The sequence below is a fragment of the Musa acuminata genome, chromosome BXJ2-11, assembly GCF_036884655.1.
Source record: "Musa acuminata AAA Group cultivar baxijiao chromosome BXJ2-11, Cavendish_Baxijiao_AAA, whole genome shotgun sequence".
NCBI classification, from domain to species: Eukaryota; Viridiplantae; Streptophyta; class Magnoliopsida; order Zingiberales; family Musaceae; genus Musa; species Musa acuminata.
This window is the reverse complement of record NC_088348.1, coordinates 25,495,152-25,522,833: the sequence shown is the minus strand read 5'-3', so window position 1 is coordinate 25,522,833 and position 27,682 is coordinate 25,495,152. Positions and strand designations below refer to the sequence as shown.

General features: G+C 39.7%; 1 protein-coding gene across 1 annotated transcript; it reads right to left on the bottom strand.

Annotated features, from left to right (window-relative positions):
• Nucleotides 1–29: 29 nt before the first annotated feature.
• On the bottom strand, nucleotides 30–23,201 carry LOC135626449 (uncharacterized). The gene is made up of 7 exons (XM_065131750.1): nucleotides 23,013–23,201; nucleotides 18,017–18,111; nucleotides 17,430–17,509; nucleotides 17,171–17,223; nucleotides 16,988–17,100; nucleotides 1,224–1,285; nucleotides 30–572 (listed from the first exon to the last, which is right to left on the bottom strand). The coding sequence occupies exons 1-7, from the start codon at nucleotides 23,119–23,121 to the stop codon at nucleotides 278–280; spliced, it is 807 nt and encodes a 268-aa protein (XP_064987822.1). The 5' UTR covers nucleotides 23,122–23,201; the 3' UTR covers nucleotides 30–277.
• Between the last annotated feature and the right edge of the window lie 4,481 nt (nucleotides 23,202–27,682).

Below are 27,682 nucleotides of genomic sequence, written 5' to 3'. Positions count from 1 at the left end.
CAAGCTGTTTGCCACATAAACCATCTCCCTTCCAAGTAACTAAAAGAATTTTATAAATCAACAGCCATTTGACAATATAATTTGTATCACAAGATTCACATTATAGTTGTCTCCACTGTCAGCAAGCCTACCAAATGATAAATGGCTATATTTGCAACTGCTGCTATTCCTGGGAGAGCTGGACAGATATACATGAGGAGTTTTTGCCGTTATGAAACACTGGTTTTTCGATTTTAAACATGGTAAACTGTATTAATCATCGTTAATCATAATGACATTATTCAGATTCTCCTAATTCCTCGTTGAAAAGTTGCAAGAAAGGACCCTGAAGAGTCTGATCATACGTTTCCCTGTCATCTGCACTTGCTTCACCAGATGAAAGCTCACCCATTCGCTGCACGCACAATCTATCATATGCTTCCATGTTTAAACCTGAAACAAGGAACAACTCTAGCTCGTCGATGAAGCTCTTGGTGTATCCAGCAAGAAATGGTCGTGCAGCTTCAGATAGCAAAGTCCTGAACTCGGTACGTTTTTGCTCAGCCATGGCCTTGTTATCCTCCCTTTGTTGTCTGCAACAGTAATTTCTGATCATGATTAGTATGTTTGCAGACCTTCAACATAACATGACAAAAATAGAAGGAATCTAATTTCATAATTTGATAACAAAAGAAATGCTAATTTCAATGTTTATTTTATCTTCGTAGCATAGAAAAACTAAACACACAAACATTAGATATTTAACTTTGCATCTACTATACCAAATCTTTGCCTCCCTACAAACCATCCACGATCAAGTGACAATTTTCATGAAAGAAAAAGAAAAGCAATGTTCGATTGCTCAACGAAAGGTGAATGATGTAGTTGAGCATGTACGTAAAAGGCACAAATGGGCATTGATTAGCCAAATTTTACTTGATCTAACCAAGATGAGCAAGAAATGGGCTTCAAGGTCTATGCAAGATCCATTAGAAGAGCCAGATTTGGGGATGCCAACAGAAGAAAAATGGGTCAAGGGCTAAAAGGCCCCATAACAAGAATTTAGAAAATCAGAATTTCTATGTTATTTAACAATAATTTGCAATAATAAGAAAACAAAACAGTACAAATCACTTCAAGTAAAATTAGGTGAATCAATGCATGTGGCTACCTATGACTAGAGAGGCTATTTCTTTAACATTAATCAATACAATTTTCAGTCACGAGGAAGTTTGGTACTTTACCTTCTAAAGAAAGTCTCAGCAACACCATTAATGTGATGCACGATAATGTCAACATCTTTGTCCTATATAAAATTTTATTAGCCTGATAAATTGAACAAACTAATCAAGTAAGAATTAACATAAAAGGCCTTAAATGAAATTTTAAGAAAGAAGACAAACTTATTTCATTCTCATACTGGGATAATATAGAATCCATTTGTATTCATTTGACACAAACACCAAATATGAAACTGAAACAAACATATCCAGGATTTTTACATGTCTGTTTCCTTCAAATGTATTCTTACAGGGATCAAAATTAAATATCAGAGACAAAAAGATCAAACGACTGCCTTCTTTATCCATGGCATGCATGTTTGCATGGTTCACATGTCACCTGTGATACACTAGGATAACTTGAGATATTAAAGTCTTATCCTCTGTCAACTAAAATTTAGGCCGTGTATATAGAGAGTAGCATCTTAAATTGTAGCATTTTCTATAAAAGAATAGACAAAAACTTTTCACACCCCAAATGTTAAATACATGTCATGAGTATGGTGGCAAGTTTTGGAGCACTAACATTGGCATTCAAGAAACTATAACCACAATAGTGATGCACTATGATAACTTGAAATATTATAGTACTATCCTCTGTCAACTAAAATTTAGGCCCAGCGGATATAGAGTAGCATCTTAAATTGTAGCATTTTATATAAAAGAATAGACATTAAACTTTTCAACCCCAGATGTATCCTATATCCCCCTTCTTCTACTTAAAGTGAATCTAATCATCAACATCTACCTAATCCCCCATCTCAACTCCTTTTTCTTCCATTTTCACTTGATAATATCTTTCTAAGTAAGCTACTCTTGTTTATTCTTTTAACCAAAGGGATACATGCACATAACGTGGACTATAAACTTCTAATTTTAAACAATCACAAATTCTCATAAGCATCAAAAAAATTGGAGCCTTACATGGCCTTTTCATGATCTTAACCTCACTTCCAAGTTCCAATATCCAAAGTTGCAGTTTATTTTAACCACTTGTGAGATTCTTTGCTAGGCTACTATAATTTGATAATTTGAGCCTAACAAGCATATGTCCAACTAGGAACACATGCACGTTTGTCAATCGTTGAGCAGAACTGTGAGGGGATGCATCACGAAACAGATACAAAATAAAACCAAATTGCTTGTATTTAGCCATTCACAAACTTGTACATATGTTAAAAAGATGCAAATACAAATAGAAAATTTCCCACTTACCTGTTCCCATTGTTTAAAGCCATACATTCAACCTGTTAAATGATATATATATATATAATAAAGTTAAAAATAAAAAAAAGGGAGACGTCGTCGAGGCAACGTCACCTCGTTTCTTCTCCTCGCGTTGTCACGAACGATCATCGCACATCTGCAACAACTTCGTTCAACGAACCGGTCGTCGCTTTTGCATACTTATACAGATGTTTGGCAACATGTTTTACCTTGATTTTATGTGTTTTGCTTGTAAAAATATAAGCTCGAATAGGTTGTAGCGCTGCAATGCGATCGCTCACCACACCGAGCAAAACTATCCCAAAATGGCTCCGTTTTCACATGTCATGGCTTACTTTCTGTAGACCGTAACTGCACACAAAACATCAGCCATCTCAGTACCCTGGAACCCCCAGGGTGACACCAGGGGGGATGGGGCTTCGGGATAGTATCGGGCATTGAACACTCTTTACAAGTACGCATGTTAATTTGTCGGGAACTTGCCTTCGCGCCCGACACCGGTGAGCAATTGTTTACGGACTTGCAACTGTTCGTTCAACCTTCTAAGGTCCTTGTTTTCTCCTTCCTCTTTTTTCTCTCTTGCACTAAAGATGCATGCTGAATTGCTTATAAAGCTTCTCTCTTTGCAAGACGTCGGGACTTGTCCGCAACTCGTTTTCAAACTAATCAACTTGCTATTTTATAGGTCCTTTGGGACCTGCACGAGGTTGCAACTAAGTTGGCCCTTTACGGACGCATATATCGCAAGGGCACCTCATGGCTTAGGCAATCCCAGCTAAGTATGAGAAGTTGGCGCAAGGGTACTTCGTGACTTAGGCAACTCCAACTAAGTGCATGACAATTGTCGTAAGGGCACCTCACGACTTTGACAATTCCAGCTAAATCCGTGACATTGTGGTATTAGAGCGGGCAAGCAATTCGAGCAAGCAACAAAGAAACTTCACAATCTCGCCATAGCAAAGCATTGTAGCGAACAAGACGGGGCAAGTCGGACCATTGCCCCAAGCAGCCATAGGTGGGCTGCAAGTGCAGACTCACTCTCATGCTATTGGAACTGCTCAGGAGGAGCACGACAGCGAACATGACGAGCGAGAAGTTGGCTACTCTACGCGAGCGGAGAAGGCGCAATCTGGAGCGCCAACTGGGAAAAAGAGCTATAAGGAGAGACTCACAATAGCGGAAACCCGCCTAGATGTTCCCGAAGCGAGTTTGGAGGAATTCTACCAAGGCCAATGAAGACTTCTTGGGGTAGAGAGCTTGAAAGAAGAAGCTGAATCTTAAATCAACAAGGTTGAGTCCCTAGTCGATTGACTGATAGAAGACACCAAAGACTCCGTGCAAAATCTACACGAAGTCGTGGCAGAACTCACTTCCAGAGTGACATTGCTCACAAGGGCACTAAATGCAGGGGGGAGCAACACCAATGTTGCGCCGCCACAAAACTTAAGGCACCTGAGCCTCATTGCTACGGGATGCCAAGGACGCAAAGGAGCTAGAGAATTTCTTGTTTGACATGGAGCAGTATTTTCGGGCTACAAGGCCCGATTCTAAAGATGCCAAAGTTTCGACAACAACCATGTATCTGAATGAGGTTGCAAAACTTTGGTGGCAAACCCGTTGGGAGGAGATCCAACAAGGTCGGTGTCGAGTTGACACATAAGAGGACTTAAAGTGGGAGATGAGAACTCAATTCCTACCCAAGAATACATAGTTCGTTGCAAGGAGAAAGCTGAAACAACTCCGCCAAAGCACTTCCATTCGGGACTACGTGAAGCAATTTTCCGCACTGATGCTGGACATACAGGGCATGTCCGAAAAGGATAAGCTATTCAGCTTCCTCGATGGCCTGAAATCGTGGGCACAATAGGAATTGCAAGGAATGTCACCGATGTGATCGGGACGATTACGGCCGTGGAAAGGCTCAATGACTTTGTTTCCTCGGAGGACTTGGGGAAAAAGAAACAACCTTCAGAAAATTGCTCACCGAAATATTCTCGAGGGAGGGAGTCCGAGGGCGAACAAAGGAAGAAGAGTTCCCACAAAGGGTCAAACTCAAAAATCAAGGCCCCAAAATCTTACGGATGCTTCTTATGCAAAGGATAACACATGGTGAGAGATTGTCCATAGAAACAAACACTTAACACCTTAACAGGTTCAATCCACCCCCCCTAATCGGAGAAGGGCAAGGTCGTCGCTCTTAGTTCAAGTAATTCAGAATCCAACAATGACGATGAGGAGTCGCAAGGACCCCGGATGAGAGCAATGCGTTTGTTGAATGTCTTGTGAGGTCAAGTAGGGGAGAACATGAAGGCAAAGCCACAGAAAGCAAGGAGCAACGAGCTGATATACGTGGATATCAAGCTCAATGGCCAGACAACCCGTGCAATGGTGGACACGGGCGCTACCCACAACTTTATTATCGACCGAGAAGCAAAGCGACTTGGGCTAATCTTGAAGAAGAACCAAAGTCGGAAGAAGGTGGTGAACTCAAAGGCCAAGCGAATCTTCAGGCTGGCAAAGGGAGTCCCATCAAGATCGGAATGTGGAGCGGGAGCACAAGCATGATGGCGGTGCCACCAGACGACTTCCAAGTGATTCTCGAAATGAAGTTCATACAAGCGACGAAGTTGGTGCTAATGTCATTCCTAAACTCCCTATGTCTCGATGGGGAGGCCATTCATGAACCTGTTGTGGTGGCGAACGTTCTGAAGGAGTTCATAAACCTTATGCCACCCGAGTTGCCGAAAACTCTGCAGCCACGCAGAAGCGTGGATCATCATATTAAGCTGGAGCCGGGAGTAAAGCCTCTAGCGAGACCACCATATCACATGTCCTCTCCAGAATTGGCAGAGAGCTTAGAAAGCAGTTAGACAAACTGCTAAGTGGCGGTCTCATCCGTAGTTCCAAAGCATCATTCGAAGCTCCAGTCCTCTTCTAAAAGAAACAAGATGGGAGCCTCCGACTATGCGTCGACTATCGAGCCCTCAACAAAGTGACGGTGAAGAACAAGTATCCCATCCCGCTCATCCTAAATAATCTCGGTCATAGGTTACTCGAGAGGGACATCGAGATAACCGGACAGACTGGTGTGCTGTATACCCGTCCATATAATGGATGCAGCTGATCTCATAGCTGCTCATGTAGGGACACTAGGGATACAATGTAGGTGCTCATTGGAGAATTAAGTTAACTAATTGATCCGCTCACGGAATGCTGGATGGTTGATGATGCCATATTGTCATACAGCGATTCCGTCGTCCCAATGGTGTATTTGGTCCTTAGATTTGAGACACCAAGGATGTCCTCTATTAATAGTTTAATACTCCACTCTTTGATACCGGACTTATAAGTCTGGAGGTTCCAGATCTAGCACAACCGATCATCGGGAGTGGTAGTCAACCTTACGAGGGCTATTGAGTGTCGATAGAGGATCATCCGCTCTCGATGTCATGAAAAAAATATTTCATGTGTTCTTGCTCAAACAAATCCCTGGCCAGGGTTATTCGGATTGAGAGAGAAAGAGTTCTCCAGGAGAATCCGATTAGAGCGAGATTCGAGTAAAAACTGTATGGGCCCGACAATACCATGCCCAGTATATGATATCTAAGGTATTAGATGTATAAAGGACTATAGATACACGGTAACTAAGGACAAATAGGTCCAAAGGATTGGATTCCCCTGTATCGTCTGGGGACTACGGCGTAGTGGCCTAGTACGTCAGCAGTCGATGAGTCACTAAGCTAGAAAGAGTTTTGATAGGTATAACTCACGCTCAGCTCGATATTAGACCTAGAGGGTCACACACATATGGTAGACATTCCGACGAGTAAAGGTTCGAATATGAGATATTCGCCGGACCCCCTATCTTATTAAATATCCAATAAACCCTTGAATTATTGGATCCTATGGATGAGATCCAATAAGAGCCAATAAGAGATTATTGGATAGAGATCTACTAATCTAAGAGGCTTGGGTAGTTGGATGGAGATCCAATACCCAATAGGGCATGATCCATTAGGGTTAAGTTGATAGGGGGCCTCTATAAATAGGAGGAAACCAAACACCTATAGGCCAAAGGTTTTCTTGGTTGCCACCTCCTATTCTCCTCTCTTCTTCTCCTCCTTAGATAACAAGTCTGGAGATTTGAGGGGCGTCGTCGCAGCCCTACTGCATGGATCACCACTAGAGAGGATGCTTGACCTCCTTCATCCTCTCCTACAGATCAACAGGGATTCAGAGATATACGATCTCCCTAGGTAATACAACTATCTCACGCTTGGTTTTCAGTTTTGCGGATTTTACGCACCAATCTTCGCACGACGACGAACACATCTTTGGGAATTTGGGGATTTTGTTTTCTGTTCTTCCGCTGCACATGTGATGTCGCCCCTAGATTTCCCTACAGAACCAATGCTCAAATTGTCGGAGTAAAGGGAGCCCTTCGAAGTCCATACAAATGCTTCAGACTTCGCTATTGGAGGAGTACTCATGTAGGAGGGTCACTCGGTGGCCTACGAGAGCCGCAAGCTCAACGAGACTAAGCAGCGGTATCCGATGCATGAGAAGGAGATAACAACGGTGGTCTACTGTCTACGAGTTTGGCGGCAATATCTTCTCGGATCGTGATTTATGCTGAGGACAAACAATATCACTTTGAGTTACTTCCAAACTCAAAAGAAACTCTCCCCAACGCAAGTGCGATGGTAGGACTTCCTAGCTGAGTTTGATATGATAATAGAGTACAAGCCCAAAAGAGCAACTGCCATGGCCGATGTATTGAGCAGGAAGGTGGAGCGAGTGAATGCTATGCAATTGGAGGGCGAAGGCCAAGCAAGTCAGTTGCACTCCAACTTCCTTTCCAGGATCAGGGATGGACTGTACAATGATCCCTAGGCAATAACTCTAATGCAACTAATCAAAGAAGGCAAGGCACGACGATTTTAGGTCCAGGAGGGACTCGTCTACACAAAAGGGAATAGGGTTTATGTTCCTCGAGTAGACAATTTGAAGCATGAACTCTTGAGAGAGTGTCACGATTCCCTTTAGGCTGGACATCCGGGCATTCATCGAACATTGACTCTCGTAGAGAGATCCTTCTATCGGTCGAAGATAAGAACTGATATGGAGTAGGGATGGACTGTACAATGATCCCTAGGCAATAACCCTAATGCAACTAATCAAAGAAAGCAAGGCACGACGATTTTGGGTCCAGGAGGGACTCGTCTACACAAAAGGGAATAGGGTTTATGTTCCTCGAGTGGACAATTTGAGGCGTGAACTCTTGAGAGAGTGTCACAATTCCCTTTACGCTGGACATCTGGGCATTCATCGAACATTGGCTCTCGTGGAGAGAGCCTTCTATTGGTCGAAGATAGGAACTGATATGGAGCAGGGATGGACTGTACAATAATCCCTAGGCAATAACCCTAATGCAACTAATCAAAGAAGGCAAGGCACGACGATTTTGGGTCAAGGAGGGACTCGTCTACACAAAAGGGAATAGGGTTTATGTTCCTCGAGTGGACAATTTGAGGCGTAAACTCTTGAGAGAGTGTCACGATTCCCTTTGGGCTGGACATCCGGGCATTCATCGAACATTGGCTCTCATGGAGAGAGCCTTCTATTGGTCGAAGATAGGAACTGATATGGAGGAATATGTTCGAACGTACCTTACTTGCCAACAAGATAAGGCGAAGCAACGGAAGCCGGTCGGACTTTTGGAGTCGTTGCTCGTACCAAAAAGGTCATGGGAGAGTATTTCCTTGAACTTCATATCAAGCTTGTCAGCAATAGGGGGACTCGGATCAATACTCGTGGTGGTCGATCAATTTTCAAAGTGCAACATTCATTACGGCACCCCTACACTGTTCAACAGAGGAGGTGACCAAGCTTATGATAAAGAATGTGGTGAAGTATTGGGAAGTCCTGCAAAATATCATCAGTGATCGAGAAACTCGATTCCTATGACGATTCTAGACCGAGCTATTCAAATTGTTGGGGTCTAAGTTATACTTCTCCACAAGCCTCCACCCCTAGACAGATGACCAAACTGAAAGGATAAACTCGCTCTTTGAGCAATATCTTCGGCACTACGTGAGTGCCAACCAACGAGATTAGGTGAAGTTGTTGGACATAGCTCAATTCTCCTATAACTTGCAGCGGAGCTCTGCATCCAACAAAAGCCCCTTCGAGATCATTACAGGACAACAATCGTCGACTCCTCACACCTTGGCTATTGGTTATACTGGGAGTAGTCCGTTGGCATATCACTGCAAAAGAATAGCACCAAAATGCAGATATTGTGCGGGCTTATTTGGAGAAGGCGGTCAAAAAGATGAAGAAGTGGGCATACTTGGAAAGGCAACCGTAGGAGTTCAAAGTTGGTGATTTGGTGTTGGTGAAGCTCCAACCAGCGTCACTCCAGTTCTTTAGGCATAAAGTGAACAAAGGATTGGTCCGCAAGTATAAAGGACCCTTCCCAATTATCAGTGGAGTGGGCAACGTCTCCTACAAGTTGTAGCTAACAACGTGGCTCTAAATTCATAATGTTTTTCACGACAGCAACTTGAAAGCCTACCACTCAGATCCGTAAGTTGCTTCTCGAAGTGTTCCAACTCGGCTACCCCCCCACCAGAGCCTCCTACGAGAAGCGAGTTGAAACCATTTTAGCGGATCACCAAACAAAGCTACCCACCGGAGCTGAGCAAACCGAATACTTAGAGAAGTAGTGAAAGCTTCCTCGAACTGAAGCCAATTAGGAGCTTGAAGACACCCTAGGACATGAAGAAGCAGCCATCAAAGCCTACCAACAAGCATTGACGAGGGCGTCGACAATTTAAGTGGGGAAGAATGTCACGAACAGTCGTCGCACACCCACAACAACTTCGTTCAACGAACCATTCGTCGCATTTACATACTTGTACAGATGCTTGGCAACAGGTTTTGCCTTGGTTTTGTGTGTTTTGCTTATAAAAATATAAGCTCGAACAGGTTGCAGCGCTGTAGTGCGACCGCTCGCCGCGCAAAGCAAAACTACCCCAAAATGGCTCCATTTTCATGTGCCACGGTCTATTTTCTGCAGGTCGCAACTGCACGTGAAACATCAACCATATTAACACCCTGGAACCCCCGGGTGTCACCAAGGGGGATGGGGCTTCAAGATAGTGTCGGGCATTAAACACTCTTACACAAGTTCGCACGTTAACTTGTTGAGAACTTGCCTTCGTGCCCGACACTCGATAAGCAGCTGTTTGCGGACTTACAACTGTTCGTTCAACCTTTTAAAGTCCTTGTTTTCTCCTTCCTCTCTTTTTTTCTCTTGCACTCAAAGTGCTCACTGAATTACTTGTAAAGCTTCCCTCTTCGCGAAACGTCAGGACTTGTCCGCCGCTCATTTTCGAACTAATCAACTTGCTGTTTTATAGGTCATTCGGGACCTGCACGAGGTTGCAACTAGGTTGCCCCTTTGCGTACGCATATATCGCAAGGGCGCCTCATGGCTTAGGCAATCCCAGCAAAGTTTGAGAAGTTGGCGCAAGGGTGCTTCACAACTTAGGCAATTCCAGCTAAGTGTGTGACAATTGCCGCAAGGGTGCCTTACAACTTAGGCAGTTCCAACTAAGTCCATGATAGCATGGGGAGAAGAAACCTTGTTTTCTTCTCCCTGCGAAGCCTTAGAGACGTCGCTGAGGCTTCTTCTCCCCCCGCAGATGAGGAGAAGTCGCCGACGACGCCGAGGCCTCGTCGCCTCAAATGAGGAGGCAACATCTCATCTACAACGTTCGACGAGGGAGGGCAGCGACGGATCGGGATCATCAAGGGAGTGTGGCGTCGGATCTCTAGGTATTATAACGCTTTTTCCTTCTCCCTCAGTTAATGTCGCCCCATTGTCACGGACAAAACTGTAAATGGGGTGTTTGATGTAATGCTCATGTATGTCCGGGTCTTTCGATTTTGTTCATACTTTACACAGTATGTAAAGGGCTGGCAGTAGGCTTATCAGTTCCATTTTTTTTTGTTTTGGTGACCGTCCTAGGCTTGCAAACAAAGGTTGTGTCATGTGGGCACTTTTGGGGATTTCGATTTGTAGTGAACCAATTTGGACCCTTTATTGTGAGACCATTCAGAGCTTGTATAGTTTGTTTGTAATTTGCATTGGTTATGAAGTGTTTGCTGAAGTGATTGCTTGTGGATCCAAAGTGAAATGTTTTCTCAAACTTGTTTTCTCTTTTGTAGGTCCTATGGGACCCTAGGAGGTTTCGAGGAAGTTGACCTTTGCGGACGGACACGCAAGGGTGCCGCACGACTTAGGCAAAACTAGCCAAGTATGTGACATATGGTATCAGAGCGGGACGAGCACTCATAGAAACACTTGGCATGCAAACGTGGGGGACCTAGCGAGGCTGCATTTGGGAGAAACGAGCATGGAGATGTAGGGAAAATGAGTCGCTTAGAGGAGCGAGCATCTGAGATTGGCATTCAGAGGAATGGCCAACCATTCGCACAAGAGGCACCATGAAGATGAGCAAACTGGGAAGAATACGTAGCGTACAAAGGTTAGGATAGCTGAGTTCGAGCTACGGCTCGACGTTAGCAACCATACTTGATGGTGCTCAAGGCAAGTAAGACGCTTAATAAAGGATGAGACCATGCAAGGTGAAATGGGTTGTTCAGCGACCAAAAGAGTTATGCAAAGCTCACAGCAGTGAGGGGAATCGCTAACTCAAAGAATTCGATACTCATGCGAGGGCTTAGAATGATAGAATATTCGTGGTCATCCCAAGATGACCGAAACTCGGTGCCATGGAGCATTGAAACTTTCTCTTCGGCATGAGAAGGATACGCCCGTATAAGGCTGAAGTGTGCAGTGAATTCAGCATGTTGCTAGGCCTTGAGGGGTGCAGCAGGGGCTGTATTTGCGAGGAGTCCCAATCTAGCAAGTGCATTTGCGAGGGCAGAACAATGCACAGTTTGTTCAGCAAGGCGAAATAGTCCAAGGGGATGATCTCCGAAACTTCTAGAGGGAAGGATGTAAAGAGAGAAGTTGCTCCAATGGGACAGATACCTCGGAGGGATAAGTCTCAGTTCTCCAGAGTAGGAATCATGTACAACGGACCGCACATGTTAAGGAGTACCTCAAGACAACAACCCCACAAAGCTCAACAGACCGAGCGAGTGGTGAGGGGTTATCGCATGATCTCACATGAGGTAATGCATTGATAGATGCATTGCGAGATCAAGTGGGGGAGTGACCCGAGGCAACACAAAATGAAGGCACACTTGAAGCTGATATGGAGATCGGACTCAATGGAGGGCTGACCCGTGGAATGACAGGCGCGAGTGCCACCATCAACTCAATGCAAATCGAGGAGCAGAGCAACTTTGGTGTAACTTAGTGAAGTACCCAAGCCGCATGACGAAAAACGACATAGAAGATGGAACATGGAGCGGAGGCACAAAGATTTCCTTGGACAGAGGTTAAGGACATGAACTCTTGTAGAGGCGAGAGCATGATCATATTGTTCCGTAGGTCCTTCATTCTGATGGAGTTGACTGATCCTGCATGGTGCTAAAGACGAAGGGAGCTTCGAGGCACATGCACCCTATCTCGAAGACGTATTTGATGGAGGAACTAAGGAGACTCAACTTGCGGAGACGAAGTTGGGTTCAGAAGGCCTTGGCATGGGACAAGAGGACACAGAGGCGGGTACTCTTGAAGAAAAGACACCACAATGCTGCCATTCAAGTTGCCATGAAGGAAGCAATGCGCAACGGAGATTGTGTTGGTGGGGGGTAGAGGCCTAGGATCCAGACAATGGTGTACCATTTTTAGCAAAGTCAGTGGACTTTGGGAGCTTCTAGGGGATGGACTGTCCTTGAGCGGTGCTTCGTCTAGGTGTGACCCAAGAGCGGGTGGACGAAAGTCGATTGCCAAATGAGCGAACACAATCGAAGGTGAAAGAGGCCCTATGATGTGTTAGCAGAGGCCATACATGGAGGGATCGCAATTTGAGTTCATCTAACAATAATCAAAATGCAATGGAGATGTCACCAAGAGGCGACATGGTGCAGCGGATCGTGGTGGAACAGTTCGTGGCAATGCGATACACACGAAACTAGTTCCGCGAGGGACTAGATCATACGGAGGTATGATCGGGAGCTATTGGGAGCTCCACTTCGGCGAACATGACGATAAGAAAGGCTATGGATTCAAAGAGCAAATGTCATAGTACCGCAGAGGCATGTCTTTCGTGGGTGCATCGGATAAAAACCTTGGTCATCAGCATATAAGGGTTGTGGACCACCGAATGAGTATACCGAATGCAAGTACCAATGAGTCTCATGGGGGGAAGGGGGGGACTTGATCATGCAGAGGTATGATCGGAGCAATTGGAGAGTTTGACTCCTCCAGAGCTCATATTCACTTAAGGGAGCCCAGTAAGTCAGAGGACAAGGGCGAGGAAACGAACATTGCTACCAAGAAAGCTAAGGAGAACAAAATCAGCGCGAACTCTACAACGTGATGGTGGAGGCCATCCATAGGAGTTGTAATCTGTCTTTCTATCGACCAAGGAAAACTGCTCGGAGAACACAGAGGTGTTAAAGCAGGGGGTCGAAAGGGGCGAGGAAGCGACGACAAGCCCATAGGGACTTAGCTACCCAAAAACCAATGAGTCCCATAGGGGGGACTTAATCATGCAGAGGTATGATTGCAGCGGCTGAAGAGTTGGAATACTCTAGAGCTCATATTCGCTTAAGGGAGCCTGATAAGTCAGAGGACAAGACCGAGTAAGTGAACGTTGCTATCAAGGAAGCTAAGGATAATAGAATCAGTGCGAACTCTACAACATGATAGCGGAGGCCATGCATAGGAGTCGTAGTCTGTCTTTCTATCGACCAAAAGAACTGCTCGAAGAACACAAAGGTATTGAAGCAGGGGATCGAAAGGGGCGAGAAAACGATGACAAGTCCAAAGGGCCTTAGCTACCCAAAGCCAAGCATCAATTAGAATGGAGGTGGACTCGGAGGAGTGCTACAGTGCCATAGAGGCATATCTACCGATCGCGAAGAAAGGGATGTAGATGTGAGGCGACGGATAGTAGGGTCATGGGCATGGCACCGCCATAATACCGCAGAGGTGGGACTTCCGTGAAGTCATCGCCCTTATTCTCATGGAGGGAAAGCGCTTGGTCGTAAAAGGGGCCGAGAAGGTGGAGAATGCAGAGGCAAACTCCAAGTATCGAGACAAGGCTGAAGGGCAGAGGTCAAGAAATTTCGTAAGACCGGTGTCAACGAGCTTCTCATCAAGATAACTGAAAGTGAAGGACTTCGGGTTGACCGCGGAACGAAGTAAATAGTACGAAGTGCTGTACCTTTGCAACTCAGAGGAGTAGGCGGCAAAGATGATGGAGAATACAGTGCAATCCCAAAGGCGACCAAAACTACTAAAGACTTACTCTAAGTTGGGGTGAAAACAACTTCTTGCATTCCAAAAGTTTGATGGCATTGAGAAGGTGAACCATAGTAACTAACTCACCGTAAGGAGTGCAAACACTTCGAGTGCTTCAAAAGTGTAAGCAAAGAGCAAGCGAAGGCTAGTAACCAACTCGATGCATGGAGTACAACCCTCGAGGAGACGGGCAAAGTCAAGTAGCCTTTGCCTTCTCAACTATTAAGAAAATGGACGAAACCAAGTACCCCAATTATCTTATCTATCCAGCAAAGGAGATCTGCACAGGTTCAAAGACCCTTCGAAGAAATTGAATAGAAGACAATAGTTGTCAAATCCTCACCATTAGTGATTAGTACTACTGAGAGTAGATTATCCGCTTCATTTCCCAACAGAATGTCAATTGAAAACGGAAGTGATGCGAACCTACCTGAAAGTGACGACTAAGTGAAAGAAAAATCGATGGGCAAATTTTACGGAGGAATGACCCAAAAACTTTAAAGTATGCGAGGCGATGCTCGTTAAAACTCCAATAAGCATCCACCTAGTTCAAGCAGCATGAAGCATTTGAGAGACTAGTAAATACTAAAGATGGTCTTTTCCTTCATCTTAGGGATCCGTAGGAAACAACAGGGATCAACACAACTCAACCGACCCCACACCAGAGTCAAGAGTCTTTGACGAGCTGAAGCAACATGGTGGATCAAAGTTTGACTGGTCAACAATAGCGGCGGAGTCCAGCTGGGAGCCAAGAGACGCATTGCAACTCGAGCAGAAGATTGAAGACTCAGCAAAGGCGAGGAGATGCAGTGTCTGCAAAGGCTTCGACGAGGACATCAAAGAAATAAGTGGGGGAGAATGTCATGGATAAAACTGTAAATGGGGTGTTTGATGTAATGCTCATGTATGTCCGTGTCTTTCGATTTTATTCATGCTTTACACAGCATGTAAAGGGCTGGCAGTAGGCTTAACAGCCCCATTTTCTTTGGTTTTGGTGGACGTCCTAGGCTTGCAAACAAAGGTTGTGTCATGTGAGCACTTGTGGGGATTTCGATCTATAGTGGGCCATTTTGGACCCTTTGTTGTGCGAACGTTTAGAGCTTGTATAGTATGTTTGTAATTTGCATTGACTATGAAGTGTTTGCTAAAGTGATTGCTTGTGGATCCCAAGTAAGATGCTTTCTCTAACTCGTTTTCTCTTTTGTAGGTCCTAAGGGACGATAGGAGGTTTCGGGAAGGCTGACATTTGCGGACGGACTCGCAAGGGTGCCACACAACTTGGGCAAAACCAACTAAGTGCGTGACACCGTGGTGGGCGGCGACGGTCGAAATCGACCGTCACTGACCGATTTCGCGTGGTAATGAGGCAGAAACAACTCCAATCAACGATACCGCCCGATAGCGAGCGGTCCGCGTACCAGTTTGCCGGCGGACCGATACATACCGCCCGGTACGAGCGGTATCATTCGAAATTAAAAACTTTGTATATAAGTACCTACTATCTGTCAGGATTAACTCACTAAATTAACAAATCCATCAGAACAATTAGGGAAATATTTATGAGAACCATTATAGCAAAGCCACTTTAGGTCTCCACAACACCAACAGGCAACATATGTTCCAAAAGTTACAAATGAACACAACTTTATTGCACTAGAATGGAACTTCTGGCATTCAAAAGAGACATAAAATTTCATCATCGGCAATGTTCTTAATAGTCACCTTTTAAGAATATGACCAGATGTCAAATCTGATAGTGGCATATTTGTAAACAAAACTATTCTAAGCCTTCTTCACATGGATGAATATTCATATTTCTGAGTAAGACATATAATACAACTATTATTGTAAAATAAACTAATGCCAACCATAACATAGCATCTATCAGACACTTCTAGTGTGTGTTAGATGAACTTATACTAATACTGACATGCCTAGGTATATCATCAAGCATGTGATTACAAGTGTGCTTCTGTGCTAGACTATCAATGACTATGCTTGTATGCTTCTGTGCTAAGGAATCACTTATTATGCTTGTATTCTTCCATTCTAAAGTATCAAGGAGTACCAGAAAATGCTTGATTCTTTCATGTCAAACCTTTCTTGAAGCTTATAACTCTGTCCTCTATCACTAGACCGGGACAATATTTGTATACATTGTCAAAATCATGGTTCGAGCAGGGCATCTGACTTGTAGTTTAACATTCTCTTGTTCTATATATTGTTTTCATTAATTAAAAACAACAAAAGAAGGTTTATCTAAATCATATTTGTAAGTTAAGACACACCTGATTTAACAAAAAAAATTTTAAAAAAATGACTAACATGGTATGTTGATATTTATCAACAAGTGCTACAGCTTTTATAGTCTTGGTGCTTTTATGGGAACATCAAATATATTCATTGGCATTAACTAGGCTACTCAATGTAGAGTCATTACCCTTACTAATAATGGGGACCATCCTGTTGATTCATCTGAGGGGCCAGCGAGTCATTACCCTTGAAAGGTGCATAACCCATTATGGCTGAGAATTGGACTCTTAGTGATGGAGCCAGGAAGACTTCCACAATGTTGAGTTCATCGTAATTTGCTAGACGTTACGAATCTGCTTAGCAACTCTGATGTGATTCCATGGCCCAATGGGGGAATTTTAAATGATATTTTTTTCCCTTTCCAAAAAAATGACATGAATAAATTTTTATTTCATAAAAGTACTCCTTGATGAAAAATGAATTGAGTCATAAGATGTTTCCTAATCTCCTCCTTTTAAATTAATTGCATGACCAGAGGAAACATGAAGATTTCTCGTTGTCGATATGAGTTCTGCATAGCCAACAGAATAGACATCCTTGAGTGTCAACTGGTCTTCTACGCCCTCATTGTTCAAGAATATTTCATCAATAGAAGCTCTGAACCAATTAAAAAAAGGATATCATTCTGAATATAAAATATAGATGCCTGGGTGGTAAAAAAACATTTACAAGTCAAAATTCAAATTTAGATGCCTAATTAACAAAATTAAAAAAATTATAGACAGTCATGATCAAATACCTGAGTAAGAGTCTGAACTTCCCTCTTTAGCCAATCTTGAATCCAAATATTTTTCTGGAAATACTTACGCCGCTTCCAATATTGTTCCACATTGAACATATCATTTGCATGATCTGCTAAAATTTGTCAGTTCATATTATAAGAGATAATGAAAGAAACTGGAAGTAATAACCCGCAAAGTACCTATTTGGCTGACATAAAACTTCATTCTAAAATCATGAGCATCTGAAAGATGTCTGCAGAATTAACAAACACAACACTTGTGAGCTAAGCTCAATGGTGACGGAGGACTCACATAGAAGACCACCGACAACTATGAATAGTTGTTCCTATTATTCTTGTTATAAAGTTCATGGACTGATATTCTAACAAGCAACATCAATCATGAATCTTTTGTCTTTTACCCATCAAGAAGAGAAAGAAAGATGATCAGCCCACAAACCTCTTTCCAAAATCTTGATTCACATAGTGTCTCTGAAAGCTTTTACCATTGAAGTCATGAACAATAGAAAAATTCTCAATCTGCAAGATGTATAACAAAACAAAGTACCTCATACATGAAATATCTGAAACAAGTTTAAGAATAATATCATTAACGTACTATTAATTACTTGTTGGTCATGCTCAAACAAAAATATATGTTGCACTTCTGTAAGTACAGCAGGAACTTATTTTGTTTCCAAAGGCTGTCACCATATGCTTCATTGAGGTCTTTTATTCTTTAAATAATAATTAAAAACTCAGTTTCATCTGAAAATATTTATCAAAAAATAATAAAAACATTTTAGAAAGAGTGTTCTTATTAATGTATACCCTTTAACGAAGATGGATATATGATTTAAGATGTGTTGTCTAGGTCATTGTTATTATAATTATGATCAATGAAGTTAGATTGGAGATTCATTGTATCTTTCTACTGTAATCTCATGTTACATTGCCTAAATTTTAAAGAATCATATAAATAATATAATTCTTCCCTGGCAAATATCTTAATCTTCATTAATTAAATGTCTTGATGTATAAGCTCACCTTGCAAAGAGGGCATTTGACTGAAGTCACAGATTGTACGTGTTTGCTATCAACATATCTAATCCACTGAGAAATACACCGATAGCAAAATGCATCTGTAAGTGAATAGTGAAAAGTGACACATCATATAGAAGAATAAGAATTATGCATACCAATGATCCATCATAACTGTTGATCTTCTAAAAATATCATAGCAGGAAAATCATTGAGAATATCTTCTATGACATTCTAAAACAGTGTTTACTTACAAGAATGCTAACTATAAGACATTCAATTTTTTTTCCCCATTATGAATATTTTTATAGATATTTGCATACTATTAATAAGTCAAATACATCCAAAAAATTGAAACATAACAAGTATTACAAGCCACAAACACTTGAAACACAGGTAACTCTAGGAGAAATGCTTAATTTTCCTAGAGTCAAATTTATCTAAGCTAACAAAGAAAGAAAGTTCTCGTGGAACAAAGCCTGTTAGTTTAGTCATACCACGAAGGTGATAATGTTAATGGATGCACAAGGGTAAAAAAGGATCCATGTTGCAAAACCCAAATGGTTGGGATCTATAGCGTGTTATAAAAGTGAGAATGCTATTCATATTGTCCTCAGCAGAGATCAATGACAAAGAAAACATTCATGTAGACAATACTAAATAGTTGGGATCTACGATTTGTTGGTAAAACAAAAGAGACCATCCCACTCAAAGTGTCTTTAAGTTATTGAACAAACTACAGCTGTTGATAATTAAAGAGGAAGTCTCCTTGAGCATGACCAAAGGTCCTCCATCACCTTGACCTAATTTGAAGTCAACCTTCACGATAATTTCCATCAAACAGTTTGCAACATTTGCTGCTTGTGGAATTTCACAATCTTTAAATGGTTAAAGATCATATAGATCTGTAGGCATGTACTTGGCGAGTAACAAACTTCAGGATTACTAGGTACAATTATATCAATACAAGAACCATTTGTAGTATAAATATCAGTTTGTTACATTTGTGTACTACTCAGGACACTAACAAAAATATATTAGAGAAATAAATATAGTCAGTGTTTTGTTAAATCTGCTCTACTCATAACAGATGAAGAGGGAAAAAAAAGGAAAGTGAGACGAGAAGAACCCAAACCAATGTTTGCATCTCTTACCTTATTTCCTCCTATCCCACCGTTTGTTAATTTTTCACATGAACATTGGCACACATTACCATGGACCTAAAACCCTCATAGACTTTAGGTCTAAAATCAATAACAGTTATCTCATCTCTGGACCAAGATCTTACTTTCATCAAGTTACATAAATGCATCCATGTGGAAATTTCCTTCAATCTGGAAAAAATAGATGCAAAAATATAAAATAAAAAAGACAAAAAGTGTCTAGAAAGTAAATGTAATCAAATCAAATATTTAATTTAGGAATCAATTTTTATTTCCTTACTTACCATTGTAATTTAGGAAATATTAATCTTGTTTCCTTGTTTGTCATTACGAATTAGGAAATGACTATTAAGCATTCCAAATAGGATGATATCACATTTATTAATATATTAAATAGAAATAATTCATATTAAATAAATATAAAAATTAAGATAAATTTCTTTTAATGGAGGCTCACCTCCTCCTATTTAAGGGGAGAGATCTCTCCTTCGTTCCTCACCTAGTCGGGCCCAACAGCGGGAGGAACGAAAAGTTACATCCTGCTGACGAGATATAGGTTTCCCTACCTTTCTTAAAAATAAAAGTTTTTATTTCGATTGCTTAAATATTAAAATTTTTATAATTTGAAAATATTTATTAATTTTTTAATGTCATAATACTTATGGTTGGATTAAGATATATTATCTAAAGTTTTTAAGGGATTCTTCAATCCTCTTTAAAGGTTTCTTTAGGTTTAAATACACTGAAATTATACATATTTTATGTATTAAATACATGATATTTGATTTTTTATATTTGGATTAGGAATGTTATTTCCTCGTATTGCAATTTACCTTTTAATCTTATCTAGATTAAAATATACTATGAGTAGTTCAAAAAAAATATTTCTTAATCCTTTAATTATTAAAATTTTTATTGTTAGATTATAATATATTATCTGAAAATTTTTATCCTTTTTTAAAATTTAGAATTTTACTGTTTGATTAGATCATGTTGAAATTATTCATGTCATATGTATTGAAAATATGATTTCTAATTTGTATTAAATTAAAAATGTCATTTCCTTGTATTGAAATTTATCTTTCAATCTTATTCTTTAATCTGTTGTTATGTTTTAATGTATTATTGTTAATGAATATATGCTGTCATAATTCAATATTGATAAAATTGGATAGGCATAGGGTTAAAACAGCTTGCAAACTAGGCCCAACCCATAGGTCAGGCCACAGCCCACTAGCTAGGCTCAGTCAGTAGACTAGGCTCAACCCGTAGGCCCGACCTAATTCGCGGGTCAGGCCCTAGACCGCAGGCTAACCCAACCCAGCCCAACATGGGCAGTCATGTGTGATGCATATGACCAGTCCATGGGCCAAGGTTGGCCCAACCTACTATGGTGCATGCACAGTTATGTGGAGTGCACATGATCAGTATATGAGTCGACCTAACCTAGTCTAATATTATGTAATTGTTAGATTTGAGCTCAAACGTTAATTGAACTAAACCAAACTTGATTAGTCTAGATCAATTCAGGGTGATTCCGAATTGGTTTGACTTATTCAAGTCAATTTAACCTAAATTAAACCTAATCTAGTCCAAATTATACTAGTCTAGGATAGTTCCAAACTAGTTAAATGAGTATTAGAGATCAGTTCAGTTATGGTCTAGTAAATCAAGTTTAAATGGGATCGATTGAACTAGGGTTCAAGTCAATTGAGAGCTAATTTGTATTATTTGATATTGTTGACATTTGAAAGAGATGTTTTAAATGTGTTGTTTCATCCCGATATAGACATGAACAGTGTGAGATTATGTTATTTCCCTACCGAGGGCAAGTAGGGTGATTCCCTCCGGGAATTAACGGGCCGTCAAACGTGATGATTGGACGGTTCCTCCATCTGTTGTCTGGAGGAACGTGTCCCCACTTTGGCAGGTAAGGGACACCACTCCATCCGTTGTTGAGAGTGCGATATGAGTTTGCCTCCATTCGTTGTTGGGAGAATACAAACTCATCTCGTAGCCCGTAGGATAAAACCTCTCTATCCGCTGTTGAGGAAGTACTCCTTCGGGTATTTGATATATGCCAATGGAATGATTTATTTTTTATCATGCATTCATTTTCAGTTAACTTTTAGGGTTCCTACTCAACGTTGCTGAATTTTTTTTGTTTTTTATTTTCAAAGCAGCCTCCCACTAATACTAAATCGAATTCCAGTGGAGAGAGAACCTTCCTCTACTACTAGATAGAGCCACTTGGATGATTCATCAAATTAACATCACTATGTTTACTTTTTCACTTATGATTTGACGAATAAATAAATTATAATAAATATTTATAAATTATGAATAAAGTGATGTTCATCTACTTGACTCTGAATGTGTGAAAAGATGTGATCTTAAAAAAAAAATCCAAGATGTAATAGTAAAAGAAAAGAGTACTTAATTATTGTCCTTTCTTTGACTGCTTTATTTACAGCCCCTCATATATGAAAAGTACAATTTCTTGTTCGTTAGATCAAAATTGTTTCACATTTAGTCTTCTGTTTAAGGATGGAAAATACACATAAATAATGAAGCCCATTATACATAACATTACTGTGATTATACATAGTCATTTGCAATTATGCATTATGTGAAACTTCCTACTATAAAGAATTGAAACCTGGGTATACATATGTATATCCACAGGTAGGGAATCATATACATGATTATTATAGGATTCGTAAACCATGAACAGTCTCATCAGAAGATGATGATGGATCGAACTCATATATATGATTACATGGGCCGAGTACTAGTGAATTAGGCTTAAGTATTCTGAGTCATATTCTTAAGGCCTATCCTATCCAGCTTCTTGGACCAATAAGTCTACCAGATTGCAGTAGGACTCTCACAGTCGACATATTGATAATAGTATGATGGGTAAGTGATATGGAATGAAAATTAAGTTCCCATAAATGGGGGCCAAGACTTTGGGTGTGGTCTCACAGGAGAATACTATTCAAATAAAAAATTTAATAAAATGAATTGTTTGGAACTTTATCTTCAAACATGGAAGTTCGACTTACCAAGATAAATTCAGTGACAATTTTCCATAAACAAAAATGTCTTTACCACAGAAATCTAGATGAACTATTACATGAATCAATCTTGTACTCAAATCGCCCTTGCTGTAGATTTGTATTTACCCTCAAGGAAGTGTTGTATAAACTAGCTTTGTATTTCAATCTCCTATTCCATCAGTCAAATGGCAGCCGCTTACAATCACCTATCAACCCTTCTTAGTCTATATGGAATATCATGCCTTTCATAAATCATTTTTCATCAGAAGGTCATGTTTCTCGAGCCACTCTACGCAGACTATTGCATGGTCAACTCTGAATTCCTCTTTATGAAGACAACCTCCAGGCTACCCGACACCTTTGCTTTTACAAACCTTCTATTCACAAGGAATTCCAATTCTATTGGAATCAGATAGTGGCAAAGAGTCAGTTCAACGATGGGTACAATCTTGTTGGGCACAATAATCTTGATTTCCTAGATTTGCCTTCGCACATCCTAATACTGAATATCTTTTACTTGAGGCCGTAAACTATTTAGAGATGCGATGCATCTCTAACTTGTTCGAGGACGGATAGATAAACCTTTATGAAAGATATTTCCCCTAGCGTTTGATAGGAGGAAAACCGATTACTCGAAGATGTTGCAATGTTCGTAAGGTACACTTCCAACAAAAACGGTTCTTGATCGGTACCGCGGTCGACATTTAGATCTAACTCGCGAAGATGATAGAAGTCTGAGACCAAGGTGAGCGGAGAAAAAAGAGGGGAAAGAAGACTTACGGAAACAACGATCTAAGTAGGCTTCTTGGTCTATAGGTTCGAGGCAGATGGGGCACGGAGGAGGAGGAAGTGGACCATCCTCGACGGAGGAAGAAGGGGGAACGACCATCTCGAAGCGAAATCGGCGCCGGGCTCGACCTCGACCCAGATGGCGGTGGGAGTCGGTAGCGGATGACTGAGATAGCCAAATTTGTGTATCTGAAACATATATATATATGTATATGTATATATATATATATGTATATGTATATATATATATATATATATGTATATGTATATATATATATATATGTATATATATATATATGTATATGTATATGTATACATATGTATATGTATATGTATACATATGTGTATGTATATGTATATGTATACATATGTATACGTATATGTATACATATGTATACGTATACATATACATATGTATACGTATACATATACATATACATATGTATACATATACATATGTATACATATACATATACATATACATATGTATACATATACATATACATATACATATGTATACATATACATATACATATGTATATGTATACATATACATATATGTATATATATATACATACATATATATATATATGTATGTATATACATATGTATATGTATGTATATATATATACATATATGAATCAAAAAGGGGAAGATCGTTGAATCTCATATTTTGATAATGAAGTCAATTGTAAATTGTTTGATCTAATTTATATGTTGAGAAAAGTATGTAGGATTAACTACGATAGCAGTAAGACATAAAGCAGGGTTTGTGCCAGAGTCAAGATTAAGATCTTATTGGGAGTTCGAGAGTTCGACGAAAGTCCGAACGTTCATCGGAAGTTCTACCGGAACCAACCGAGAAGTCCAGGAGCTTGCCAAAGAAGCTCATCGGAACTCGCCAAGAAGATCATCATAAAGACCAGGATCTTGCCGGGAGTTCGCCGGAACATTACCGAGAGTTCGTCAGATGTTCGTCGGAAGTGCGCCGAAAGCTCGTCGGAAGAGCAATTGACGCACCGGAATAAGCAGCACTGTAATCATGTCTTAGTTATCGTAGTTAGAGCGTAAATTAAGTTAGGATTGGGAAGTAATCCCACTAACTTAATTAGGGGCCAATTGGGCCCTTAACAGGGCTGAATCGGGTCGAATTGAGCACCCAATTCAGCCCCTAAAAAGGCCTACGGTGGCACCGCTTGGAAGGTAGTGCCCCTAGATTTCTGGGCAGTGGTACCGCCCAGATTGGGTGATGGTACCGCCGACAGTAATGCTGCAAGCGGTTGTACCATCGGTAGTAATGCTGCCAGCGGTTGTACCGCCCCTGTTTAGCGATGGTACTGCCTAGAGTCAGATCAGCGAAGGTAGTATCGCCTAGTAACGATGGTGGTACCGTCAGTACCCCGGATTCTAGGGATGTGACACTTTTTGACTTCAATTGTAAAGTCATTGGGGCCTATAAAAATCTCACCCTTTTTTGCATGAAAGGGCATGAAAGTATTAGCTTAATCTTGAATTCTTGAGTCGTAAAAGTGTTGTAAAAGTTAGAGTTTTCCTCTTTCATCTCTTAGCCTTGTACTCATCTAAGAAAGAGGAGTGAGACTTATAAGGGTTGTCTCCTAAACCTGGGAAAAGGAGAAAGTGCTGTAAAGAGATGTTCGGTCTTCACCTATTGAAGGAAGGTATTTAGTGGATGCAAGTGACCTCATCGGAAGAGGAATCCGAAAGTGGATGTAGGTCACCTTGATCGAACCACTCTAAATTCCAGTTTACTTTTTATTTATGCAATTTACTTTACCACAAACCTCCTTAATCTTCTCTTACACTTTTACGAAAGTATTCAAGTTCAACTTCTCTCTGAAACAGATTGAATCAAAACTATTTTCGTCATAATCGATTTTAAACAAAGCGAACAATTTTCTGAAATCGCGAAAGATTTCTGCTGCACTAATTCACCCCCCCCTCTTAGTGTCGTTCTTGATCCTAACACACACAAATTAGTTTGAGTTCCTGAAGGAACCCTAAATCACTCAATGATAGGTAGACCTATTTATGAGGAACCCAAGGTTAAGTATGTACCTAAAAGAAAATCCCTCTTTCTTGTAGATATGTCTACAATCATAAGCGAGGAGCAAGAGATGATACCTTGATAGTGGATGCTCAAGGCACATGATCGGAGATCCAACACACTTCTCTAAGCTTACTAGCCAAGATAAAGGATTTGTCACCTTCAAAACAACAATAAAGGAAAAAATTATTGGAAAAGGAAATATAGGTAATAAATTAAATATTTTGATTGAAAATATTTTATTAGTAGATGATTTAAAGCATAACTTGTTAAATATTAGTCAATTGTGTAATAAAGGTTACAATATCATGTTTGAATCTAATGCTTGCATTATAGAAATACCACACATAAATAGATCTTTAATTGCCTTAAGGACCAACAATGTCTATACTATCGATCTTGATGAGTTTTGTAATGAAACTTGCTTTTCGATTTTAGTTTTGTAGTGAAACTTGCTTTTCGATTTTAAATAATTATGCATGACTTTGGCACAGAAGATTAGGCCATGCAAGTATGAAACTAATTTCACAAATTACAACTAAAGAACTTGTAAAAAGTATGCCTAAAATTAAATTTATCAAAGACAAAGTTTGTGATGCATGCCAACTAGGAAAATAAATAAAAAATAGTTTCAAATCAAAAAATCAAATAAGCACCTCTAGACCATTACAATTGATCCATATGGATTTATTTGGACGAATTGATATAACAAGCCTAGGAGATAGTAAATATACCTTTGTAATTGTTAATGATTTTAGTAGATAACTTGGACATACTTAGCTTACAAAAGTGATTATTTTAAATGTTTCTCAAAATTTTGTAAACTTGATGAAAATGAAAAGGGTTTTATAATTTCATCTATTCGTAGTGATCATGGTGGTGAATTTCAAAATTATGATTTTTAAAATTTTTATGAGTTAAATGGGTACAACCATAATTTCTCTACTCCAAGAAATCCATAACAAAATAGAGCAGTTGAAAGAAAAAATAGAAGTTTACAAAAAGACAAAAACCATGTTAAAATGATCATAGCTTACCCAAATATTTTTGGGCTAAAGCCGTTAACACGGCAAGCTATGTCATGAACAAGGTTCTCGTGAGACCATTACTTTCTAAAACTCCCTATGAATTGTGAAATAACAAAAAACCTAATATTTTATATTTTAAAGTTTTCGATTGTAAATGTTTTATTTTAAATGAAAAATATGTGTTAGGAAAATTTGATACAAAATCCGATGAAGGTATTTTTCTTGGTTATTCGTCTATGTTTAAAACTTTTTGTATCTTTAATAAAAGAACTTTGGTTATAGAGGAATATATTCATGTTATTTTTAATGAGCTTCCCAAACTTAAGAAAAATAATTTTGATGATAATTTTGATTTTGATGCTTTAAAATCGAATGAACACTCTCCTCCTCCAAGCAACTTGGATGTATCTTCTTCCAAAGAATCCTTACATAAGGATTGGAAGTATGTAGATACTCATCCTAAGGAGCTAATCATTGGAGACACATTAAAAGGTATTCAAATTCGTTCTTCTTTTAAAAAATTTTATACGAATGCAACCTTTTTATCTGAAATTGAACCTAAATGCATTGACGAAGCCCTAAAAGATGATTCATGGGTCTTTGCAATGCATGAGGAATTAAATCAATTTGAGAGAAATGAGGTGTGGAAGCTTGTTCCTAGACCTAGTGACCGTTTGGTAATTAGTACTAAATGAATCTTTAGAAACAAGCAAGATAAATATGGTATCGTGGTTATAAACAAGACTAGACTAGTAACCAAATATTTCAACCAAAAAAAAGGTATCATTTATAAAGAAACCTTCGCTCCTGTGGTTAGACTTGAAGCCATAATGATTCTCCTTGCTTATGCTAGTTGTAATAATTTTAAGTTATTTCAAATGGATGTTAAAAGTGTTTTTCTTAATAGTTTTATTTCCGAAGAAGTATATGTTGAACAACCAATTGGATTTGAGAATGTAATTTTTTCGAATCATGTGTTTAAGTTGTCTAAGAGGCTCTCTATGGATTAAAACAAGCCCCTAGGACTTGGCATGAGAGACTTAGTTCCTTCCTTATTCAAAATAATTTTATGAAAGGCAAGGTCAATACTACATTGTTTATTAAATATTTTTAAAATAATTTTTTTATTGTCCAAATTTATGTTGATGATATCATTTTCGGTTCTTCAAATGAATATTTGTGTGAATCGTTTGCGAAAGTATGAGTCAAGATTTTGAAATGAGTTTAATTGGAAAATTAATATTTTTTCTTAGGATTGTAAATTAAACAATTAAGTGATGAAATTTTTATTAGTCAAGATGCTTTAGATTTATTGAAACGATTTAATATAGATAGTGCTAAAGCTTTTAATATACTAATGAGTACTTCTACAAAATTAGATATAGACATTAATAGAGAATATTTTGATCAAAAGACTTATAAAGGTATGATAGGTAGTTTATTATACCTCACGGCAACTAGACCTTATATTATGTTTAGTATTGGACTATGTGTTAGATTTTAATCTAATCTCAAGCAATCTCACTTAAAAGTTGTTAAAAGGATTTTTAGATACCTAAAAGGAACTC

Coding starts and splice junctions, on each gene's coding strand:
- LOC135626449 (XM_065131750.1), bottom strand. CDS start 23,121: ATGGTCGTTCCCCCTTCTTCCTCCGTCGAGGATGGTCCACTTCCTCCT. Junction 17,101..17,170: donor GTTTTATGTCAGCCAAATAG/GTACTTTGCGGG, acceptor AAATTTTAGCAG/ATCATGCAAATGATATGTTC. Junction 573..1,223: donor GCTGAGACTTTCTTTAGAAG/GTAAAGTACCAA, acceptor TTACTGTTGCAG/ACAACAAAGGGAGGATAACA.